This window comes from Mobula hypostoma, chromosome 24 (assembly GCF_963921235.1).
Source record: "Mobula hypostoma chromosome 24, sMobHyp1.1, whole genome shotgun sequence".
NCBI classification, from domain to species: Eukaryota; Metazoa; Chordata; class Chondrichthyes; order Myliobatiformes; family Myliobatidae; genus Mobula; species Mobula hypostoma.
Window position 1 is genome coordinate 52,542,541 of NC_086120.1, and position 24,867 is coordinate 52,567,407.

General features: G+C 45.1%; 1 protein-coding gene and 1 long non-coding RNA gene across 2 annotated transcripts in view; one reads left to right on the forward strand and one right to left on the reverse strand.

The window, feature by feature from the left end:
* hapln4 (hyaluronan and proteoglycan link protein 4) overlaps positions 1–10,406 on the reverse strand; it is a 22,809-nt gene extending 12,403 nt beyond the window's left edge. The window contains exons 1-2 of the mRNA XM_063032004.1: positions 10,317–10,406; positions 1,682–1,793 (exon numbers count right to left, since the gene is read on the reverse strand). Of these exons, the coding sequence (XP_062888074.1) occupies positions 1,682–1,793; positions 10,317–10,319 (115 nt within the window). The 5' untranslated portion in view covers positions 10,320–10,406. The remainder of the gene's footprint in view (positions 1–1,681; positions 1,794–10,316) is intronic.
* The window catches only part of LOC134337172 (uncharacterized), a 21,671-nt gene continuing 6,729 nt past the window's right edge, over positions 9,926–24,867 (forward strand). The window contains exons 1-2 of the long non-coding RNA XR_010015945.1: positions 9,926–10,035; positions 18,554–18,824. This is a non-coding gene — a long non-coding RNA (uncharacterized LOC134337172). The remainder of the gene's footprint in view (positions 10,036–18,553; positions 18,825–24,867) is intronic.

Below are 24,867 nucleotides of genomic sequence, written 5' to 3' on the forward strand. Positions count from 1 at the left end.
TCTGTGCTGGACCATCTAGAGAGCTTCCTCCCTATCAGGCACAAAAGCCCTGCAGGAGGAATGACCCAGCTATGGCTCACTGAAAAGTTAATCTAGCTGTATTAAAGTTTACAACATCATCAACGACAGTGTGACAGAGGATAGATATGGAAATGGTTATAGGCAGCAGGAATGATGCAATCCTCAGAGACAATAAACTGGAGTGGAGGTGACTGTGTTAAAGAAATTGATGCAATGCAGTACGTGATAAATATGGCCTGAAATATAAACACAGAATGTCAGACTCTTCAGGAAACCAAGGTGAGTTCTGACACTGCATAAGGAAGTCGAGGGAACTCATAATGGAGAGTAAGGAGGTGAATTAAACTGCTACTTTGCAGAATTTTTCACTACAGAGGATGGAACAACTATTCCAGAAACAGCTGCACATTAGTGATTGGGAGGGAGGGAACAACTTGGGAACATTATGGTCACCAGTGCAGTGGGATGGGACTGTGGGCTGACAAGCCTCCAACTCCAGATGGATATCCCAGGGTCTGAAAAGATGAAAAGATAGTTGATGCATTGCTGTTAATTTTCCAAAACTTCCCAAGTTTGAAGAGGATCCAATTAGATTTGCAAATAGCAAACAAAGCATCCTTTGTTCTACAGAGAAGGAAGACAAAAGGCAGGAAATGATTTGCCAGGTAGCCTGACACCTGTCACAGTGGAGATGATAGGAAGTGTAATTGAAGATGATATTACAGAGTACTTAGGAAAATTCAAGGTAGTCAACGCTTTCATGAATGGGGAATTCTGTGGAGAATTAACACGTGCTGTAGATAAATGGGAACCAGTGGGTGCATTGTCCAGAAGGTATTTGATAAGGTGCCACATTGAGAGCTTGTGATGGTTGGAGTTACGTGCACAGATCAACTGGCTGACCGGAAACTTCCTTCCAGGAAAGATGTCACTCCTGAATATCCAGCTGCATAGTTTCTGACCTTCCTGAGGGACAGAATAATGAGGACATGGAGATGAGAGATCCTATCTACAAGAAACAAAGAAAGGGCCTAATCTCATTGGGCAGATATTCGGAGAGATGTCCCACTGGGATTGGTGCCAGGCCTCACCATTTTGACCATTTTACAGAAATGACCAGGATGTAGGCACCAACAGGATGGTTGCTAAGATGGATCGGGAACTGAAGAGAATGTAAGGTGGCTATAAAGGTTGAATAATTGGGATGGTATACCCCCTGGGTGGGGTATCAGAACCTGGGCACCCTGCCACTCATGGATAGGATCTCTCATCTCCATAACCTCATTATTCTGTCCCTCAGACAGGTTACAAATAAATGTGGCGGGATATTCAGGGGTAAAGTATTTCCCGGAAGGGATGAGAGGACATGGAACAGCTTCCAGAGGACACAGCTGAGAAGGGTAGAGATACTTTTCATTCGGATAAGGGCAAAAAAAGGAAGGAGGTGGTGAAGGAGGGAGGTGGACAGGGAGCAGAGGGCTCAGATGGCCTGATCCTGTGGTCTACACGTTATATAACAGCATATAACCATCCAGACCTGAGACGAGGAGTCAACCATAAAGAGCAAGAGCAGGTCGGAGTACTTGCTCTGGTCTCAGGTCAGAGCTGGACATCCTCACTTCTCCATTGGGTGGTCACTCTGAGCAGTTCATGATCTCACCTGACACATGGGCACTCTGCTTGGTTCCAACATGTTCGGCTGATAGCAGGGAGGTAGCAGCATGAGTGAACAGGAAGAGGAAACCAGGGCAGGTGAGGCTTCTGCCGAAAATCTGGGGAGGCAACAAGCATTTAGGGTTAACAAGAAGTGTGCTGCTGTAAGCAGGGACTCAGCAGCCCTGCATATACAATGTCCACATCTACCCATTCCACACTAAACTCACCTTGTGGCCAGAGGAGGCTGCCCACTCTCTAAATGGTCATGTAGACCAAATAATTTCACAGAAACCTTCCCCTGACATCAGGGTAGATGAACATTTCAGCCAATTCATGATGCAGCTTGATCATCATAAGGTGTACACTTTTATTAGTACTTGGATGTTGGTTGGGGGGTGTGGAGGGAGAGTGCCATGTGTGTTTCTGATTGGCTGGCTACCTTATGATTCTGAATAAACCCGACCAATCAGAGTAAGTCAAGATTCTCCTGACTTGGGACTCGTTTTGTTCAGCTTTTAGTGGCATCCCTCATTGATGAACGTAACACATTCCATGTCTTAGGAACGTCAGGAGAACTCCTGCACCCAGTTATCCTCTCCTCAACCCTTGTCCAATCTCCCACCAAACCTGCTGCCACTGACAGGGACAGTCTGCCAGCACTGGTGTCTCACAACTCTCTCACAGCAACTCACACACCCTTTAACAATTCCCCCTGCCCCGCTCAAATTTAAATCTGTGTCCCTGGTCCTTGAATCTTCCATCACTGGAAGCAGCATCCCTTTCTCTCACCTGCCTAGACACACTGTGATCTTAACTAACTCTATCACACCTCCTTCCCATCTTCCCCGCTCCCTCGGATCCTCCCTGATCCTGACCCCTCCTCTGGGACACCCTTTCTGGGACTTTCTCATCCCTCCCAAAGAGCAGTGTATGGTGCCAGAGCGATTCCTGCAGATGTGGCCCAGAGGCAGCACATACACCTTTTGTCCCCGTTCTTACTGTTTATGAAACACTTTATTAAAACCCTCTCCCATCTTCAGCACTCTCTTCTTCAACTCTTTCTCATCTTCACCCCCTCTAATGTTCACCCCTCACCATCTTCACAGAGCCTCTCTCATCTTCATCCTTCTTCCATCTTCACAGAACCTCTCACATCTTCATCCTTCTCCCATCTTCACTGAGCTGGGAAATTATCCCCTGTAACCTGAAACAACTCCATTGAACATCAGAGAGACAGAAACTGCACATGCTGGAACACACACACACACACACGCACACACACACACACACACACACACGCACACACACACACACGCGCACACGCACACGCACACATGCACACGCACGCACACACACACACACACACACACACGCACGCACGCACACTCAGTGGGCCATGCAACATGCAGCATCTATGGAGGCAGAGGTTGGTGTTTCAGGTAAAGATCTTGTGTTTGACTGTCCATCGCCTCCCATCTATTTGGATAGACATGGACTGATTAAGGATTGTGGCATGGCTTCATGTGTAGGTAGGTCATGTCTAACCAATCTTACAGAGTTTTTTGGGGAAGTTTCAGGGAAGGGGATGAAGGCGAAGCAGTGGGTGTTATCTACATGGACTTTAGGAAGGCATTTGACAAGGTCCCACCTGGGAGGCTGGTCAAGAAGATTCAGTTGCTCGGCATTCAGGATGAGGTAGTAAATTGGAGAAGACATTGGCTTTGACATCTGGCTGCTCACCCTCATCCTCATGAGAATACCATGGACCTAATCTGAAATGACCCTGACCCTGGCACCAGAGAAGCACCATACCATCAAGGTGTTTCTATTGTTCTCACAGAATCTCGTCTCTGTTCCTCTGACTACAGAATCTCTTATCAAAAGATAAGATACGATACGGTCTTTTGGTGGATACGATAGGCTCTTTTAAGAGACTTTTGGATAGGTACATGGAGCTTAGAAAAATAGAGGGCTATGGGTAAACTTAGTAATTTCTAAAGTAGGGACATGTTTGGCACAACTTTGTGGGCTGAAGAGCCTGTATTGTGCTGTAGGTTTTCTATGTATTAAAACCGCAGTCCTCTTCACCTCTCTACTCTTCTGTACCACAGGACCAGAGTCAGTGCCAGAGACCCTGTCACTGTTGCTGCCCCTGGGGGGTTGTACCCCTCTACAATATCTAAAGTTGTATATTATCATTGAGGGCAACAGCCACAAGTGTACTCTGCACTGGGTGTGCATTTCCTTTCCTTCTCCTGACAATTACCCAGAAACCTATCTCCTACAATCTCGGGGTGATCTCATTTATATTCTAGTCTGCTCAAAATGAATGCAAACATTGTATTTGCCTTCCTTCCCAGCATCTCAACCTACAAGTTAAACTTTAGGGAATCCTGCAGAAGGATTTTCAAGTCACTTGGTACCTCTCATTTTTGAATTTCTTCCCATTTAGAAAATAGTCTACGCCTTTATTCCTTCTACCAAAGTGCATGACTACACTGTCTCTTAACTGCCACTTCTTTCCAATTTCTGCAGACTCCCTGCTTCCTGAACACTACTTGCCTGTCCACCTATCTTTGTATTATCTGCAAACTTGATCATAAAGCCATCAATTTCATCATCCAAATTGTGGACATGTAACGTGAAATGAAGCAGCCCAATACCGACCAGAACAGGCCCCATTCATTCCCACTCTTTGCCTCCTGCCAATCAGCCAATATTCTCTCCATGCTAGTATCTTCCCGGTAATTCCATGAGTTCTTATCTTGTTAAGCAGCCTCATGTCAAAGGCCTTTTGAAAATCAAAATAAACAACATCCACTGCCTTTCGTTTGTCTATCCTGCTTGTTATCTCTTCAAAGATTTCCAAAAAATTTGTCAGGCAAAATTTTCCTTTAAGGAAACCATGCTGACTTTGGCCTAGAATCATAGTCATAGAAAAGTACAGCACAAAAACAGGCCATTTGGCCTGTCTACTCCATACCAAACCAATTAAGCTGCCTACTCCCAATGACCTGCATAGGGACCATTGCCCTCCATACCCCTACCATCCATGTATCTATCCAAACTTCTCTTAAATGATGAAATCGAGCTTGCATGCACCACTTGTGCTGGCAGCTTATTCCACATTCCCACGACCCTCTGAGTGAAGGCATTTCCCTTCATGTTCCCCTTAAACTCTTCACCTTTCACCCTTAACCCATGACCTCTGGTTGTAGTCCCACCTAACCTCAGTGGAAAAAGTCTGCTTGCATTTACCCTAAACCTCTCATAATTTTGTATACCTCTATCAAATCTCCTCTCAGTCTTTTACGTTCCAAGGAATAAACTCCTAACCTACTCAATCTTTCCACATAACTGAGGTCTATCAGATCCAGCAACATCCTTGTAAATTTTCTCTGTATGCTTTTAACCTTATTTACATCTTTTCTGCAGGTAGGTGACCAAAACCGCACATAATACTCCAAATTAGGCTTCACTAAAGTCTTACACAACTTCAGCATAACATCCCAATTCCTGTACTTAGTACTTTGACTCATGAAGGCCAACATGCTAAAAGCTTTCTTAATAACCCTTAACTACCTGTGACACCACTTTCAATGAATTATGTACCTGTATTGCCAGGGGTGTGTGCTTAGCCCACTGCTCTACTCTCTATATACACATGACTGTGTGGCTAGGCACAGCTCAATCACCATCTATAAACTTGCTGACGATACAACCATTGTTGGTAGAATCTCAGGTGGTGATGAGAGGGTGTAAAGGAGAGAGATATGCCAACTAGTGGAGTGGTGCTGTAGCAACAACCTGGCACTCAACGTCAGTAAGATGAAATAGCTGATTGTGGACTTCCAGAAGGGTAAGACAAAGGAACTCATAGAGGAATCAGAAATGGAGAGAGTGAGCAGTTTCAAGTTCTTGGGTGTCAAGATCTCTGAGGATCTAAACTAGTCCTAATACATTGATGCAGTTATAAAGAAAGCAAGACAGTGGCTATACTGCTATGTCCTATTACAAGTGGGTGGACACTTGGAGTCTAAATTCCCTGGTGTTTAGAACAAGAGCAGTCTTACACAGACATACTGTTCTTCCAAAAGGGCTGAATCAGAATCAGGTTTAATATCCATAAGACCATATGAGGAGACTTAGGCCATCTGGTCCATCGAGTCTGCTCTGCCATTTCACTACGGCTGAACCATTTTTCCTCTCAGCCCTCATCTCTTGCCTTCTCCCAGTATTTCTTCATGCCTTGAGTGATCAAAAATCTATCAACCTATCAAAGAATCTATCAAAGAGTGCAAATGTAACTCAACTCTTTATGAATGGAGGAAGACAAATGAGAGGACATTATAGGCTAGTTAGCCACAGCTCAGTGGTTGGGGAAGTGTTGGAGTCCATTACTAAGGACGAGGTTTTGGGCTACTTGGAGACTAATGATAATTCAAAGTCAGTACAGTTTCTATGAAGGGAAATATGCCTGACAAATCTGTTAGAATTCTTTGAGGAAGTAACAAGTAGGGTGGACAAAGGAGAGGCAGTGGATGTCATTTACTTGGATTTTCAAAAGGTGTTTGACAAGGTGCCACATGAGGCTGCTCCACCAGATAAAATCCTGTGGTGTTACAGGAAAGATACTGGCATGGATCAAGGAATGGCTGACAGGCAGGAGGCAGGGAGTGAGAATAAAAGGGGCCTTTTCAGGTTGGCTGCCAGTGACTAGCGGTGTTCCTTAGAGGTCAGTACTGGGACCACTAATTTTTACATTTTTCGACAATGATTTGGATAGTGAAATTGATGGTTTTGTGGCAAAGTTTGTGGATGATATTTAGATAGGTGGAGGGGTAGGTAGTGCTGAGGAAGCAGTGGGATTGCAGCAGGACTTAGACAAATTAGAAGAATGGGCACAAAAAGTGGCAGATGGAATACAGTGTTGGGAAATGTGTGATAAAACATATTGGTAAAAGGAACAAGAGTGCAGATTATTATTTAAATGGAGAGAAAATTCAAACATCAGAGGTTCAAAAGTCCTTCTGCAAGACTCCCGAAAAGTTAATTCACAGATTGAGTCTTTGGTAAAGAAGGCAAATGCAATGTTGGCATTTTTTTCAAAGGGAATAGAATATAAAAACAAGGAGATAATGCTAAAGCTTTAGTAGACACTAGTTAAGCTGCACTTGGAGTATTGTCAACAGTTTTGGGCCCCTTATCTTAGAGACGGTGTATTGTCGTTGGAGAGAGTCCAAAGGAGGTTCATGAGGATGATTCCAGGAATAAAGGTGTTAACATGGGTAATGTTTGGCAGCTTTGGGCCTGTACTCACCGAGATTTAGAAGAATGCGTGGGGATCTCATTGAAACCTACTGAATGTTGAAAGGACTAAATAGAGTGGATGTAGAGAGGATGTTTCCTCTGGTGGGGGTGTCCAGAACTAGAGGGCACAGCCTCAAAACTGAGGGGCAAGCTTTTTTAGAAAAGAAGTAAGGAGGAATTGTTTTAGCCTAAGAGTGGTGAAACTGTGGAATGCTCTGCCACAGACTACGGTGAAGAACAAGTCCGTGGTTATATTCAAAGCAGAAGTTGATGGATTCCTAATTGGTTGGAGCATCAAGGGATATGATGAGAGGGCAGGTGTATGGGGTTGAAGGGGATCTGGAATCAACCATTATGAAATGGCGGAGTAGATTCGATGGGCTGAATGGCGTATCCTGCTCCTAAGTCTTATGATCTAACCTCTGGCTTAAATATACATAAAGACTTAACCTCCACAGCTGCTTGTGGCAACAATCCATTCAACAGGTTTCAATTAGGTCACCCCTCATTCTGCTCTTCATATGACAAGCCATTCCATCTAGTAATCGTTTTCGTGAACCTCCTTTGAATCCTCTCCAGTTTCCGAATGTCCTTTCTGAGATAAGGGACCCAAAACTGCTCATAATACTCCATGAGGCCTCACCAGTGCTTTATAAATTCTCAACATTACTACCTTGCTTTTAAATTCAAGTCCTCTTGAAATGAATGCTAACACTGCATTTGCCTTCCTCACCACAGACTCAACCTGCAAATTAACCTTTAGGAAATCCTTTTGCGTCACAGATTTTTGTATTTTTTCTCCATTTATAAAATTGTCTACCCTTTCATTTCTTCTATCAAAGTGCTGACCATACACTTCCTGACACTATATTCCAGCTGACTCTTCTTTGCCCATTCTCTTAGTCTGCTCAAATCCTCTGCAGCCTCTCTGCTTCCTCAAAACTACCTGTTCCTCCACCTAACCTCATATCGTCTACAAACTTTGCAATAAAAAGCCATCAATTCCATCAACCAAGTCATTGACGTATAATGTAAAAAGAAGGGGGCCCACACAGACCCCTGTGGAACACCATTGGTCACCGCATTCAGCCAGAAAAGGCTCCCTTTATTCCCACTCTTTTTCTCATGTCAATCAGTCACTACTTTATCCATACTAGAATAATATATCATTCATATATATCATGAAATATATTGTTTAGCAGCTGCAGTACATTGCAATAGATAATAATAAAAAACTATAAATTACAGTAAGTATATATATAAATTAAATTAAGTAGTGCAAAATGGGAGGGAAAAGTAGTAAAGTAGTGTGTATAGGTTCATAATCCATTCAGAATTCTGATGGTGGAGGGGAAGAAGCTGTTCCTAAAATATTGAGTGCGTGTCTTCAGTCTCCTGTACCACCTCCTTGATGGTAGCAATGGGAACAGGGCGTGTTCTGCATGATGGGGGTCCTTAATGATGGATGCTGTCTTTTGAAGGTGACAAGGCAGATGCTGGGATCTATTCATCTATGGGAAATTCTTGGGCTGGTTATTTACCATTGAGGTAATCATAAACATGAGATGTTGGAACTCCAAAGTAACAAAGTGTGTTGGAACACACAAAACTCTGGAGGAACTCAGCATAGGCAACATCTATGAAGGGGAATAAACAGCCAACATTTTGGGTTGAGATTCTGTCACAAAAATGTAGTATTGTGTGCTCTTCTGATTGCACATAACGGGGAGGATGTGCAGGCTTTCGGGAGGGTGCAGAAATTATACACTGGATTGTTGCTTAGATTAGAAAGTTTTAGCTCTAAGGAGGGGGTGGGCATACAACATGGAACTGTACAGCACAAGAAATGGCCCTTCAGCCCATTCTGACTGTGCTGAGCACAATGGCAAATTAAACTAATTCTTTTCTGCTTCATCTGACATGATCCATATGCCTCCAACTCCTGTATAATCATGTGCCCATCTATCAGCCTGCATCATATATGCATCCACTAGCCACCCTGGTAGCACATTCCAGGCACCCAACACTTGCTCGCACTCTCTTTTAATGTGTCTCCTTCAATGTTTAACATATTTCCCTGGGAGAAAGATTTTGACTGTCTACAATATCCGACTCTAACTATTGCCATGATCTGATTGTGACTATCTACACTATCTGACTCTGACTGTCTACACTATCTCTGCCTCTCATGGTTTTAAATTGCTGTTATTTATAGACATGAAGTATCTCACCTCCGCTTCGGACTCTCCCTACTTAGACAACTTAGAAAAAGTTGTATTGTTTTCTCTGAATGTCGGAGGCTGAGGGGCCAAACAGCTGGAATCTTATCATCTTATCCCAGGGTGGAAATGTCAAATATTGAGGATACTGGTTTAAGGTGAGGGAAGGAAAGTTTTTACACACACTGTGTATGTGTGTGTGTGTGGTCTTGTATTCTAGACCACTTGAAATGAATGCTAACATTGCATTTGCCTTCCTCACCACCAACTCGACCTGCAAGTTAACCTTCAGGGTGTTCTGCACAAGGAATCCCAAGTCCCTCTGCATCTCAGATTCCTGGATTTTTTCCCCGTTTAGAAAATGGTCCACACATTGATTTCTCCTACCAAAGTTCATGACCATACATTTTCCAACATTGTATTTCATTTGCCACTCTCTTACCCATTCTCCTAATCTAAGTCCTTCTGCATCCTACCTGTTTCCTCAACACTACCTGCCTCTCCACCAATCTAAGTATCATCTGCAAACTTGGCAACAAAGCCTTCTATTCCATTGTCTAAATCATTTATATACAGCATAAAAAGAAGCGGTCCCAACACTGACCCCTGCAGAACACCACTAGTCGTTGGCAGCCAACCAGAGAAGGATCCTTTTATTCCCACTCGCTGCTTCCTACCAATCAGCCAATGCTCTAACCATGTTAGTAATTTTCCCGTGACGATCATCAATCGTTTGCAACTCGCCAGCGTTTTGTGTGTCACTCCAGATCCCAGCAGCGGCTGTATCTGTGTCTGCAGGGAGATGGGATTAGTTACGAATGACATCAGGGTAAGCACGGACTTGGAGGGGCTGAACGGCATGTTCCTGTGCTGTACAGTTATATCGGGGCATTGTGGGCGATGAGGAACCGGCACAGAGCACGAGATGGGGCAGAGTGCGCTCCCTCCCCCGTGTGTAACCCCCTCCCTGGACCCCTCTCCACGGGGTTCCTCCACCCTGGCTGCCCCGGGCATGGCGGTGCCGCCGGAGTGGAGGGAGTCCGGGTGCTCACCCTCCCGCTGTCCCCAAGGTCACTGCGGCACCGTCGTCACCCAGTGCCCGGGACTCACCATCGCGCCGCTCAGCAGCGGAAGAAAGGGCTCAGACAACCGATCGGCTCCTGATTCCGCTGTCGGTCCCGGTCCTGGCCGCGCTGCGGTCTGGAGCTCAGCTCGGCGTCAGCAAACTGAGCGCGGCTGCGGCTGCGGATTGCGGACGGCAGGTGCCGAGTCCGCAGTCGGGGGGCCAGGGACGGGCGGGGCTCCCGGAGGTTCCGCTGATACCTTGCGGGGGGAGAGGGGGTGGAATGAAGTGGTTCTAAAGAACCCCCGAGGCCACTCGGCCCATCTCCGGTGCGAGTTGCGAAAGCAGACTCCAATGCATCCTATTCCTGAGCGACAGTTTTTGTTCGCAAACACGAGGAAATCTGCAGATGCTGGAATTTTCAAGCAACACACATCAAAGCTGCTGGTGAACGCAGCAGGCCAGGAAGCAACTCTAGGAAGAGGTACAGTCGACAGTTTTTGTTGTCCTGTTGTTGGAAAGACGTGGTTAAACTGGTAAGAGCGCAGAAGAGATTTAGAGGATTTTCCCAAGATTAGAGGGTTTGAGTTACGGGGAGAGGATGGCCGGGCTGTATATTTATTTCTTGCAATTTAGGAGAACGAGGAGCGAGTGTTTAAAATGATGAGAAGCAAAGAAACGGTAGACTATAGCAGTCTCTTCCCCAGGGCAAAGGAGTCCAAAACTAGGGGGATAGATTTAGGATGAGAAGAGAAATAATGAAAAGGACGCGAGGGGCGATATTTTCTCCCAGAAGGTGGAGAGTCTCTGGAATAAGCTGCCAGAGGAAGTGGTTGAAGCTGGTACAATAGAATCTTTTAAGGCGAACTTGAACGGAAACATGGAGTGAAAGAGACGCGGGTCGCTGGGTTACTTTGTTACTCAAGTGCGGATTGGTGGCAGGGAGACCAGGGTGTGGATTAGGTTACAGGAAAGAGGAATAGGATGGAATGGACTGATAAGACTCTGTGCTGTGAGAAAATATGGAAAACTAGTGTATGTGTGTAGTTCTCGTGAGTAACATTGTGACTCTCCATGTATGTATGTGTCTATTGTAGGTATGTTCAAATTTCAAAGCAAATTGTATTATGAAAGTACATATACTGTATGTCACTATATACAACCCTGAGATTCATTTTCTTGTGGGCATACTCATCATTTCCATAGAATAATAACTGTAACAGGATCAGTGAAAGACTGCGCAAATACAAAAAGAATAAACACTAAGACCATAAAACCATAAGACAAAGGAGCAGAAGTCGGCCATTCGGCCCAACGAATCTGCTCCGCCATTTTATCATGAGCTGATCCATTCTCCCATTTAGTCCCACTCCCCCGCCTTCTCACCATAACCTTTGATGCCCTGGCTACTCAGATACCTATCAATCTGCCTTAAATACACCCAAATGACTTGACCTCCACTGCTGCCCGTGGCAACAAATTCCATAGATTCACCACCTTGTGCCTAAAAAAAATTCTTCGCATTTCTGTTCTGAATGGGTGCTCCTCAATCCTGAAGTCATGCCCTCTCGTACTAGACTCCCCCATCATGGGAAACAACTTTGCCACATCCACTCTGTCCATGCCTTTCAACATTCGAAATGTTTCTATGAGGTCTCCCCTCATTCTTCTAAACTCCAAGGGATACAGTCCAAGAGCGGACAAACATTCCTCATATGTTAACCCTCTCATTCCCGGAATCATTCTAGTGAATCTTCTCTGTACCCTCTCCAACGTTAGCACATCCTTTCTTAAATAAGGAGACCAAAACTGCCCACAGTACTCCAAGTGAGGTCTCACCAGCGCCTTATAGAGCCTCAACATCACATTCCTGCTCCTATACTGTATTCCTCTAGAAATGAATGCCAACATTGCATTCGCCTTCTTCACTACTGACTCAACCTGGAGGTTAACTTTAAGGGTATCCTGTACGAGGACTCAATAAGCAATACATATCGAGAACATGTAACGAACAGTCCTTGAACGTGAGCCAATTAATTGTGGGAACATTTAAGACCATAAAACACAAGAGCAGAATTAGGCCATTTGGCTCATCGAGTCTGTTCTATCATTCAGTCATGGCTGATCCTTTTTTTCCCCTCCTCAACCCCATTCCCTGGACTTGTCCCCGTAACATTTGGTGCTGTGCCCTATCAATCTCTGCCTGAAATACACCCAATGACCTGGCCTCCACAACTGCCTATGGTAACAAATTCCACAAATTCACTGCCCTCTGGCTAAAAAAAATTTCTCCCCACCTCTGTTTTAAATGGACACCTCTCTTGTCCTAGACTCTCCCACCATGGGAAACATTCTTTCCACTTCTACTCTTCTAGGCTTGTTAATATTCAAAAGGTTTCAATGAGATCCCCCCTCAACCTTCTGAATTTCAGTGAGTGCACACCCAGAACCATCAAACACTCTTCACATGATAGCCCTTTGATTCCTGAAATCATCCCTATGAACCGCCTCTGAACCCTCTCCAATGCCAGCACATCAATTCTAAGATGAGGAGCCCAAAACTGTTCACAATACTCAAGGTGAGGCCTCACCAGTGCCTTATAAAGCCTCAGCATCACATCCTTGCTCTCATATTCCAGACCTCTTGAAATTAATGCTAACATTGCATTTGCCTTCCACACCACCAACTCAACTTGCAAGCTAACCTTTAGGGTATTCTGCACAAGGACTCCCATGTCCCTTTGCATCTCAGAGTTTTGGATTTTCTCCCCATTTAGACAATAGACAATAGGTGCAGGAGTAGGCCATTCGGCCCTTTGAGCCAGCACCGCCATTCACCGTGATCATGGCTGATCATCCACAATCATTATCCAGTTCCTGCCTTATCCCCATAACCTTTGATTCCACTATTTTTAAGAGCTCTATCCATCTCTTTTTTGAAAGCATCCAGAGACTTGGCCTCCACAGCCTTCTGGGGCAGAGCATTCCACATATCCACCACTCTCTGGGGGAAAAAGGTTTTCCTCAATAGTCAATAGCCGGCACATTTATTTCTACAACCAAAGTGCACGTCCATGCATTTTCCAACACTGTATTTCATTTGCCACTTTCTTGCCCATTCTCCTAATCTAAGTCCTTCTGCATCCTACCTGTTTCCTCAACACTATCTGCCCCTCCACCAATCTTCATGTCATCTGCAAACTTGGCAACAAAGCCATCTGTTCCATCATCTAAGTCATTGATATACAGTATAAAAAGAAGCGATCCCAGTACTGACTTCTGTGGGACACCACTAATCACTGGCAGCCAACCAGTATAAGGATCCTTTTATTCCCACTCGCTGCCTCCTACCAATCAGCCAGTGCTCTAACCACATTAGTAACTTTCCTGTAATACTGTGGGCTCTTAACTTGGTAAGCAGCCTCATGTGTGGCACCTTGTCAAAGCCCTTCTGAAAGTCCAAATATACAACATCCACTGCATCCCCGTTACCTTTTCTACTTGTAATCTCCTTTAAGAATTTGAACAGGTTTGTCAGGCAAGACTTTCCTTTAAGGAAATCATGCTGACTTTATCCTCTATTGCCCTGTGTCACCAAGTACTCCATAACCCTATCCTTAACAATTGACTCCAACATGTTATGGGTGCGATGGGAGCTATCACTAAAGAGGTAGTACTGAGCAAACCTGTGGGCCTGAAGATAGACAAGTCCCCTGATCCTGATGGAATGTATCCCAGGGTACTGAAAGAAATGGCAGAAGTTATAGTAGAAGCTTTAGTGATGATTTATCAAAATTCTCTGGACTCCGTCGGGGCAGGTCCCGGCAGATTGGAAGACGGACTGTTCAAAAAATGATGTAGGCAAAATGAGGGCAACTATAGGCCAGTCAGTTTAACATCTATAGTTGGGAAAATGCTTGATGCTATCATTAAAGAAGAAATAGTGAGATATCTGGAAAGAAATGGATCCATCAGGCAGATGCAGCAAGGATTTAGCAAAGGCAGGTCCTGTTTGACAAACTTGCTGGAGTTCTTTGAGGATATAATAAGCGCGGTGGATAGAGGGGAACAGAGGGACATTACCTACTTGGATTTCCAGAAAGTGTTCGATAAGGTGCCACATAAAACACTTATCCATAAGATAAGGATGCATTGATTAGGGAGTGATGTATTAGCATGGATAACTAATAGAAAGCTGAGAGTTGGGATACATGGGTGTTACTCTGGTCGGCAATCAATAGTGAGTGGTGTGCCACAGGGGTCGGTGCTAGTTCTGCAACTGTTCACGATATACATTAACGATCTGGAAGAGGAGGCCGAGTGTAGTGCATCTAAGTTTGTTGATGACACTAAATTGAGTGGAAAAGCAAACTGTGCAAAAGATATGGAGAGCTGCAGAGAGATATAGATAGGTTAAGTGAACGGGCAAGGGTCTGGCAGATGGAGTACAATGTTGGTAAATGTGAGGTCATCCACTTTGGAAGGGAAAATGAAAGAGCAGATTATTATTTAAATGGTAAAACAAGGAGTGCTTGTGCATGAATCACAAAAGGTTGGTTTGCAGGTACAGCAGGCTATCAAGAAATCGAATGGAATGTTGGCCTTCATCGCCAGAGGGATTGAATTTAAGAGCAGGGAGGTTATGCTGCAACTGTACAGGGTACTGGTGAGGCCGTACCTGAGTACTGTGTGTAGTTCTGGTCTCCTTACTTGAGGAAGGATATACTGGCTTTGGAGGCAGTGCAGAGGAGGTTCACCAGGTTGATTCCAGAGATGACGGGATTAGACTATGAGGAGAGTTTGAGTCGCCTGGAATTCAGAAGAATGAGAGGAGATCTTATAGATACATATAAAATATGAAAGGGATAGAAGAGATAGAGGCAGGAAAGTTGTTTCCACTGGTAGGTGAGACTAGAACTATGGAACATAACCTCAAGATTTTGGGGAGTAGATTTAGGACCGAGATGATGAGGAACTGTTTTTCCCAGAGAATGGTGAATCTGTGGAATTCTCTGCCTAATGAAGCAGTGGAGGCTACCTCAGTCAATATATTTAAGACATGATTGGATAGATTTTTGCATAGTAAGGGAATTAAGGGTTATGGGGGAAAGGCTGATGGGTGGAGATGAGTCCATGGCCAGTTAAGCTATGATCTTATTGAATGGTGGAGCACACTCGACAGGCCACCTGGCCTGCTCCTATTTCTTATGTTCTTATTATGTACGTCTTCCCAGCCACTGAGCTCTATAATTTCCTTTCTGCTGCCTTCCTCCTTTCTTAAAGACTGGAGTGACATTTGCAATTTTCCAGTCCACTGGTACCATGCCAGAGGCCAATGATTTCTGAAAGGACGTTACTAATGCTTCCACAATGTCTATCACTACCTCTTTCAGAATCCTGGGATGCAGTTCATCTGGGCCTGGTGACTTATGTACCTTTAGGTCTTTCAGCTTTTTTCATCTCTTTCTCCTTTGTAATAGTAACTGCACTCACTTCCCTTCTTTCACACACTAACAGCATCTGCAACACTGCTAGTGTCATCCACAGTGAAGACTGATGCAAAATACTCTTTTAGTTCATCTGCCATTTCCTTGTCCCCTGTTATTATTTCTCCAGCCTCATTTTCTAGCAGTCTTATATCCACTCTGATCTCTGTTATTTTTTACATACTTGAAAAAGCTTTTACTATCCATTTTGACATTGTTTGCTAGATTGCTTTCATATTTCATCTTTTCCCTTTTAAAGATTCTTTTAGTTGCTCTCTGTAGGTTTTTCAAAGCTTCCCAATCCTCTATCTTCCCACTAATTCTTGCTTTGTTGTATGCCTTCTCTTTTGTTTTTACAATAGCTTTGACTTCCCTTGTCAACCACAGTTGTTCTATTTTGTCATTTGAGTATTTCTTTGTTTTTGAAATATATCTATCCTGCAACTTTCTCATTTTCCCCAGAAACTTCCTTGCCAGCAGCTCCTTCCAATTTACCTTTACCACCTCCTCTTTCGTGCCACTATAATTTCCTTTACTCCTCTGAAATACTGCTATGTCACACTTTTCCCTGTCAAATTTCGAGTTGAACTCAATCATATTGTGATCACTGCCTCCTAAGGGCTCTTTTACCTTAAGTTCTCTAATTACCTCCAGTTCATTACATAACATCCAATCCAGTTTAGCTGATCCCCTAGTAGGCTCAATGACAAACTGCTCTAAAAAGCCATCTCATAGGCATTCAGAAAAATTACTCTCCTGAGATCCATAACCAACCTGATTTTCCCAATTGACCTGCATATTGAAATCTCCCATGACTATCATTGCCCTTTTGACATGCCCAGCTACTGTTGGGAGGCCTGTATATAACTGTCATCAGGGTTCTTTAAGCCTTGCAGTTTCTAAACTCAACCTACAAGGATTCAACATCTTCCAATCCTATGTCACATCTTTCTACTGATTTGATGTTATTCTTTACCAGCAGAGCCACATCAACTGCTCTGCCTACCTTCCTATCCCTCCAATACAACATGTAACCTTGAACAATCAGCTCCCAGCTATAACCATCCTTCAGCTAAGATTCAGTGATGGCCACATCATACCTGACAATATGTAACGGCAACAAGATCATCTACCTATTTCTTATACTCTTTGCATTGAGATATAACATTTACAGTGCTGTGTTTGCTACCCTTTTTGATTCTGCACCCTAATGCACTGATACTCACCTTGCTGGGTGCAATTTTGTCCCATCATCTGCTTGCACTTCCTGACAGTCTGACTGCAAGCTATCTTTGCTTTATAACCATCCATTCTATCCTATGTCCCTTCATTCCAGATCCCACCATCCTGCCAAATTAGTTTAAACCCTCCTGCAACAGCTCTAACAAACCTGCTCGTGAGAATATTGGTTCCCCTCAGGTTCAGATGCAACCTGACCCTTTCATACAGGTCATACCTCCCCCAGAAGAGATCCCAGTGATCCAAGACCTGAGGCTCAGCCCCCTGCACCAGCTTCTCAGCCACGCATTTATCTGCCAAATCTACCCTGACTAGCTCATGACACAGGTAACAATCCAGAAATTACCATCCTTGAGATCCTGCTGCTTGGCTTTCTGTCTAGCTCACTGAATTCTCTCTTCAGGACCTCTTTGCTTTTCCTTCCTATGTCATTGGTACCAATATGTACCAAGACATCCGGCTGGTCTCCCTCCCCCTGTAAAATGCTGTGGACATGATCTGAGATGTCCCTGACCCTGGCACCTGGGAGGCAACATACCATCTGGGTGTCTCATTCATGTCCACAGAATGTCCTGTCTGTTCTTCTGACTATTGAGTCCCCTATCACTACTGCTCCCCTCTTCTTCCTGTTCACCTTCTGCACCACGGACCCATGCTCAGTGCCAGTAACCTGGTCTCTATGGCATTCCCCTGGGAGGTCACTCCCCACAACAGTATCCAGAACGTGGGGAATAGCCACAAGGGTGCTCTGCACTGACTGCCAATTCACATTTCATTTTCTCCCCCCCAGCTGCTCATCTCCTGCAACTTTGGGGTGACTACATCCCTGTAACTCTGATCAATTATCTCCTCACTCTCCTGTACTGATTGTGGACTTCCGGAAGGGTAAGACGAAGGAATACATTCCAATCCTCATAGAGGGATTGGAAGTGGAGAGAGTGAGCAGTTTCAAGTTCCTGGGTGTCAAGATCTCGGAGGAGCTAACCTGATTCCAACTTGTCGATGCAGTTATAAAGAAGGCAAAGACAGCAATTACACTTCATTAGGAGTTTGAAGAGATTTGGCATGTCAACAAATACACTCAAAAACTTCTTTAGTTGTACCATGGAGAGTATTCTGACAGGCTGCATCACTGTCTGGTATGGAGGGGCTACTGCACAGGACTGAAAGAAGCTGAAGAAGGTTGTAAATCTAGTCGGCTCCATCTTGGGCACTAGCCTACAAAGTACCCAGGGCATCTTCAGGGAGTGGTGTCTCAGAAAGGCAGCGTTCATTATTAAGGATCTCCAGCACCCAGGGCATGCCCTCTTCTCACTATTACCATCAGGTAGGAGATACAGAAACCTGAAGGCACACACTCAGTGATTCAGGAACAGCTTCTTCCCCTCTGCCATCAGATTCCTAAGTCGACATTGAACCCTTGGACACTACCTCACTTTTTAAATATATATTAGTTCTATTTTTTGCACGATTTTTAATCTATTCAATATGCGTATACTGTAATTGATTTACTTATTTATTTTTTATTATTATTATTTTTTCTTCTATATTATGTACAGCATTGTAGTGCAGCTGCTAAGTTAACAAATTTCGCGACACATGCTGGTGATAATAAACCTGAGTCTGACATTGAATGCTGAGCTGCAGTCAATAAGGAGTATCCTGATGGATGTACAGATGTTCCAGGGTTGAATGAAGAGCTAAAGACTTGGCATCTGCTGTGGACCTGTTGCTTCAGTAGGCAAAATGGAATGGATCAAAGTTGCAAACAGGCAGGAGTTGATATGTTTCATCACCAAGCTCTGACACTTCACCACTGTGGATGTACAGGTAAGTACTACTAATGGTCAATAGATGTAGAAGCAGGTCACCACACTCTTCTTGGGCACCGGTATAATTGAAGCCTGCTTGAAGCAGGCTTCAAGCAAGTGTAAGTATGAATGTGTGTTTTATGTGTGAATCTGTATGCCTGTGTGCTTGTGATTTGTGTGTCTTTCTGTGTGCTGGTGCATGTGAGTCTATGTGCCTGAATATAAGCCTGTCAGTAAAGGAGATATCGGCATGAGAAAGTCTGCAGATGCTGGAAATACCAAGAGTATAGAGTTACAAAGAGTTGCAGGGAGATAGTCACTCCTAAGAGTCAGGAGGCAGGTAGCTGGGTGACTGTCAAGACAGGGAAGGGGAATAGACAGAATGAGCAGAGTACCCCTGTGGCCGTTCCCATCAATCATAAGTATACTGTTTTGGATACTGTCGATGGGGACGACCTACCAGGGACAAGTTACAGTGGTTGCGTCTCTGGCACCGAGACGGGACCCTCAGCTCAGAAGGGAAGGAGAGAAAAGAGGAGAGCAGTAGTGATAAGGAATTCGATAGTTAGGGGTTAGATAAGAGGTTCTGTGGAAGAGATCGAGAATCCTGGATGGTCTGTTGCCTCCCTGGTGCCAAGGTCCGCAATATCTCGGATCGAGTTCTCAGTATTCTCAAGAGGGATTGTAGGCAGCCAGATGTTGTGGTCCATGTAGGGACCAATGACGTGGATAGGAAGAAGGAGGAGGTCCTGCAAAGAGAATTTAGGGAGTTAGGTGCAAAGTTGAAGGACAGGACCTCCAGGCTTGCAATCTCAGGATTGCTACCCGTGCCACGTGCTAGTGAGGCTAGAAGTAGGAAGATAATGCAGCTAAATATGTGGCTAAGGAGATGGTGCAGGAGGGAGGGCTTCATGTTTCTGGACAATTGGGCCTTGTTCCAGGGAAGGTGGGACCTGTTCCGATGGGATGGGTTGCACTTGAACTAGAGGGGGACTAACATCCTTGCCGGAAGGTTTGCGAGTGTTGTTGAGGAAAGAGAAGCAGAATAAATGGTGCAAACATAGTAAGGTAGAAGGGCTAAAGTGCATGTATTTCAATGCAAGAAGCATCAGGAACAAAGGTGATGAACTGAGAGCTTGGATACATACATGGAATTATGATGTAGTGGCCATTACAGAGACTTGGCTGGCACCAGGGCAGAAATGGATTCTCAATATTCCTGGATTTCAGTGCTTTGAAAGGGATAGAGGGGGGAGGAAGGGGAGGAGGGGTGGCATTACTGGTCAGGGATACTATTACAGCTACATAAAGGGTGGGTAATGTAGCAGGATCCTCTTTTGAGTCAGTATGGGTAGAAGTCAGGAACAGGAAGGGAGCAGTTACTCTATTGGGTGTATTCTATAGGCCCCCTGGTAGCAGCAGAGATACCGAGGAGCAGATTGGGAGGCAGATTTTGGAAAGGTGCAAAAATAACAAGGTTGTTAACATGGGTGACTTTAACTTCCCTAATACTAATTGGCACCTGATTATTTCCAATGGTTTAGACAGGGCAGAGTTTGTTAAGTGTGTCCAGGATGGATTCCTGTCACAGTATGTGGACAGGCCGACCGGGGGAATGCCATACTAGATCTAATACTAGGTAATGGACCGGGTCAGGTCACAGATCTCTCAGTGGGTGAGCATCTGGGGGACAGTGACCACCGCTCCCTGGCCTTTAACATTATCATGGAAAAGGATAGAATCAGAGAGGACAGGAAAATTTTTAATTGGGGAAGGGCAAATTATGAGGCTATAAGGCTAGAACTTGCGGGTGTGAATTGGGATGGTATTTTTGCAGGGAAATGTACTATGGACATGTGGTCAATGTTTAGAGATCTCTTGCAGGATGTTAGGGATAAATTTGTCCTGGTGAGGAAGATAAAGAATGGTAGGGTGAAGGAACCATGGGTGACAAGTGAGGTGGAGAATCTAGTCAGGTGGAAGAAGGCAGCATACATGAGGTTTAGGAAGCAAGGATCAGATGGGTCTATTGAGGAATATAGGGTAGCAAGAAAGGAACTTAAGAAGGGGCTGAGGACAGCAAGAAGGGGGCATGAGAAGGCCTTGGCGAGTAGGGTATAGGAAATCCCCAAGGCATTCTTCAATTATGTGAAGAACAAAAGGATGACAGGAGTGACGATAGGACTGATTAGAGATAAAGATGGGAAGATGTGCCCAGAGGCTGTGGAAGTGAGTGATGTCCTCAATGAATACTTCTCTTCGGTATTCTCCAATGAGAGGGAACTTGATGATGTTGAGGACAATATGAGTGAGGTTCATGTTCTAGAGCATGATGATATTAAGGGAGAGGAGGTGTTGGAGTTGATAAAATACATCATCATCATCATCATAGATTGTCATACCAGACAGCCAGCCACTCTAGTGTTGTTTGGTTGATGTTGAGCAGGTCAGTGTCAGCTAAATCAGGTGAGAGTGGGCAGTTGCGCAGAACATGTTCGATGTTCTGCACCCTTTTGCCACACTCACAGGATTGGCTGGTCTTTAAACCCCACTTCACCATATTGTCTCCCGTCCGACAAACTCTCGCTCTCGCTCTGTTGAGAGTGCACCACTTCCGTCTGTCAAGCAGTGCCCCGTCTGGTAACATTTCTGTGGGGTCTTGCACTGTATTGTTTACAGTTAAAATACATTAGGATGGATAAGTCCCCGGGGCCTGATGGAATATTCCCCAGGCTGCTCCATGAGGTGAAGGAAGAGATTGCTGAGCCTCTGGCTAGGATCTTTATGTCCTCGTTGTCCACGGGAATGGTACCAGAGGATTAGAGGGAGGTGAATGTTGTCCCTTTGTTCAAAAAAGGTAGCAGGGATAGTCTGGATAATTATAGACCAGTGAGCCTTACGTCTGTGGTGGGAAAGCTGTTGGAAAAGATTCTTAGAGATAGGATCTATGGGCATTTAGAGAATCATGGTCTGATCAGGGACAGTCAGTATGGCTTTGTGAAGGGCAGATCGTGTCTAACAAGCCTGATAGAGTTCTTTGAGGAGGTGACCAGGTATATAGATGAGGGTAGTGCAGTAGATGTGATCTATATGGATTTTAGTAAGGCATTTGACAAGGTTCCACACGGTAGGCTTATTCAGAAAGTCAGAAGGCATGGGATCCAGGGAAATTTGGCCAAGTGGCTTCAGAATTGGCTTGCCTGCAGAAAACAGAGGGTCGTGGTGGAGGGAGTACATTCGGATTGGAGGATTGTGACTAGTGGTGTCCCACAAGGATCAGTTCTGGGACCTCTACTTTTCATGATTTTTATTAACGACCTGGATGTGGGGGTAGAAGGGTGGGTTGGCAAGTTTGCAGATGACACAGAGGTTGGTGGTGTTATACATAGTGTAGAGGATTGTCGAGGATTGCAGAGAGACATTGATAGGATGCAGAAGTGGGCTGAGAAGTGGCAGATGGAGTTCAACCCGGAGAAGTGTGAGGTGGTACACTTTGGAAGGACAAACTCCAAGGCAGAGTACAAAGTAAATGGCAGGATACTTGGAAGTGTGGAGGAGCAGAGGGATCTGGGAGTACATGGCTACAGATCCCTGAAAGTTGCCTCACAGGTAGATAGGGTAGTTAAGAAAGCTTATGGGGTGTTAGCTTTCATAAGTCGAGGGATAGAGTTTAAGAGTTGCGGGGTAATGATGCAGCTCTATAAAACTCTGGTTAGGCCACATTTGGAGTACTGTGTCCAGTTCTGGCCACCTCACTATAGGAAGGATGTGAAAGCATTGGAAAGGGTACAGAGGAGATTTACCAGGATGCTGCCTGGTTTAGAAAGTATGTATTATGATCAGAGATTAAGGGAGCTAGGGCTTTACTCTCTGGAGAGAAGGAGGATGAGAGGAGACATGATAGAGGTGTACAAGATATTAAGAGGAATAGATAGAGTGGATAGCCAGCACCTCTTCCCTAGGGCACCACTGCTCAGTACAAGAGGACATGGCTTTAAGGTAAGGGGTGGGAAGTTCAAGGGGGAAATTAGAGGAAGTTTTTTTACTCAGAGAGTGGTTGGTGCATGGAATACACTGCCTGAGTCAGTGGGGGAGGCAGATACACTCGCGAAGTTTAGGAACTTACTAGACAGGTATATGAAGGAATTTACGTGGGGGGTTATATGTGAGGCAGGGTTTAAGGGTCGGCAGAACATTGTGGGCCAAAGGGTCTGTACTGTTCTATGTTCTATAACACACACAGAATGCTGGAGGAACTCAGCAGGTCAGGCAGCATCTATGGAAAAGAATAAACAGTCAACAATTTGGGCGACAACCCTGCTTCTGGACTGAGAGGAAGAGGGAAGATGCCAGAATAAAGAGGTGAGGTGAGGGGAAGAAGGCTAGCTGGAAGTTGATAGGTGAAGTCAAGTGGGTGGGATAGGTGAAGGGCTGGAGAAGAAGGAATCTGATAGGAGAGGAGAGTGGACAATAGGAAAAAGGGAAGAAGGAGGGGACCCAGGGGAAGTAATAGGCAGGTGAGAAGAAATGAAAGGCCAGAGTGGGGAATAGAGGAGGGAAATTGTTCACTGAAACAGGATATTGATGTTCGTGCCATCAGTTTGGAATCTAACCAGATGAAATCTAAGGTGCTGCTTCTCCAGCCTGCGGGTGGCTTTATCTTGGTACAATAGGAGGCCATGGATCAACGCGTTGGAATGGGAATGAGGGTCGGAATTAAAATGGTTGGCCACCAAGAATTCTCGCTTTTGGCCAAAACATAAAGGAAATAATCCAAACACGAGGAAATCTGCAGATGCTGGAATTTCAAGCAACACACATGAAAGTTGCTGGTGAACGCAGCAGGCCAGGCAGCATCTCTAGGAAGTGGTTCAGTCGACGTTTCAGGCCGAGACCCTTCGTCAGGACTAACTGAAAGAAGAGATAGTAGGGGTTTGAAAGTGGGAGGGGGAGATCCGAAATGATAGCAGGTGCGTGACATAGCACGCCAAGGTTTAAAAAGAGAAATTTTCAACGGTTCTTGTTTCAGTCGAAGCAAGCAACTGAGAAGGAGTGAAGAAATCGGGTAGAAAAAGTCGTTTTTTTTTAAACACTGCTCGGGGAGAAGGGTCTGCACTGGGCAGGCGCGTGACGTAGCGCGCCAAGGTTTAAAAACAGACCACCATATACAGCGGCCATCATTGTAGCGGCCATCGTCAGAGTGGACTAAGTCAGAGTGGGACGGCTTTGGCTCAAACAGGCTTCGGCGAGAACAGGCAGAGGCCAGGGTAGGTTCCGGTAAGTTTTTTGTTCAGATTGTTTAGTGCAGTGACAATGCCAGGCAGGATGTTGGAATGCTCCTCTTGCAGGATGTGGGAAGTCAGGAAGCCCTCCGGTGTCCCTGACAACCTCACCTGCAGGAAGTGCATCCAGCTGCAGGTCCTAACAAACCGCGTTAGGGAACTGGAGCAGGAGCTGAATGACCACCGGATCATTCGGGAGAATGAGGAGATTATAGATTGTAGCTACAGGGAGGTAGTTACGCCAAAGGAGCAGAGGACAGGAAATTGTGTCACTGTCAGGCGAGGGAAGAGGAAAGGGCAGGCAGAGCAGGGTTCCCCTGTGGCCATTCCCCTCAACAACAAGTATACCGCATTGGATACTATTGGGGGGGGGATGACTTACCTGGGACAAGCTGCAGTAGCCGGATCTCTGGCACTGAGTCTGGCTCTGCAGTGCAGAAGGGAAGGTGGAAAAAGAGAGCGGTAGTGATAGGGGATTCGATAGTTAGAGTTGCAGATAGGAGGTTCTGTGGTCGTGACAGAGAATCCAGGATGGTTTGTTGCCTCCCGGGTGCCAGGGTCAAGGATATCTCTGATCGCTTGCATGACATTCTGAAGTGGGAGGGTGATCAGCCAGATGTCGTGGTGCACATCGGTACCAATGACATAGCAAGGAAGAGTGAGGAGGTCCTGGAGAGGGAGTATAGAGAGCTTGGTAGGAAGTTGAAAAGCAGGACCTCGAGGGTGGTAATCTCAGGATTGCTACCTGTGCTAGATGCCAGTGAGGGTAGGAATAGGATG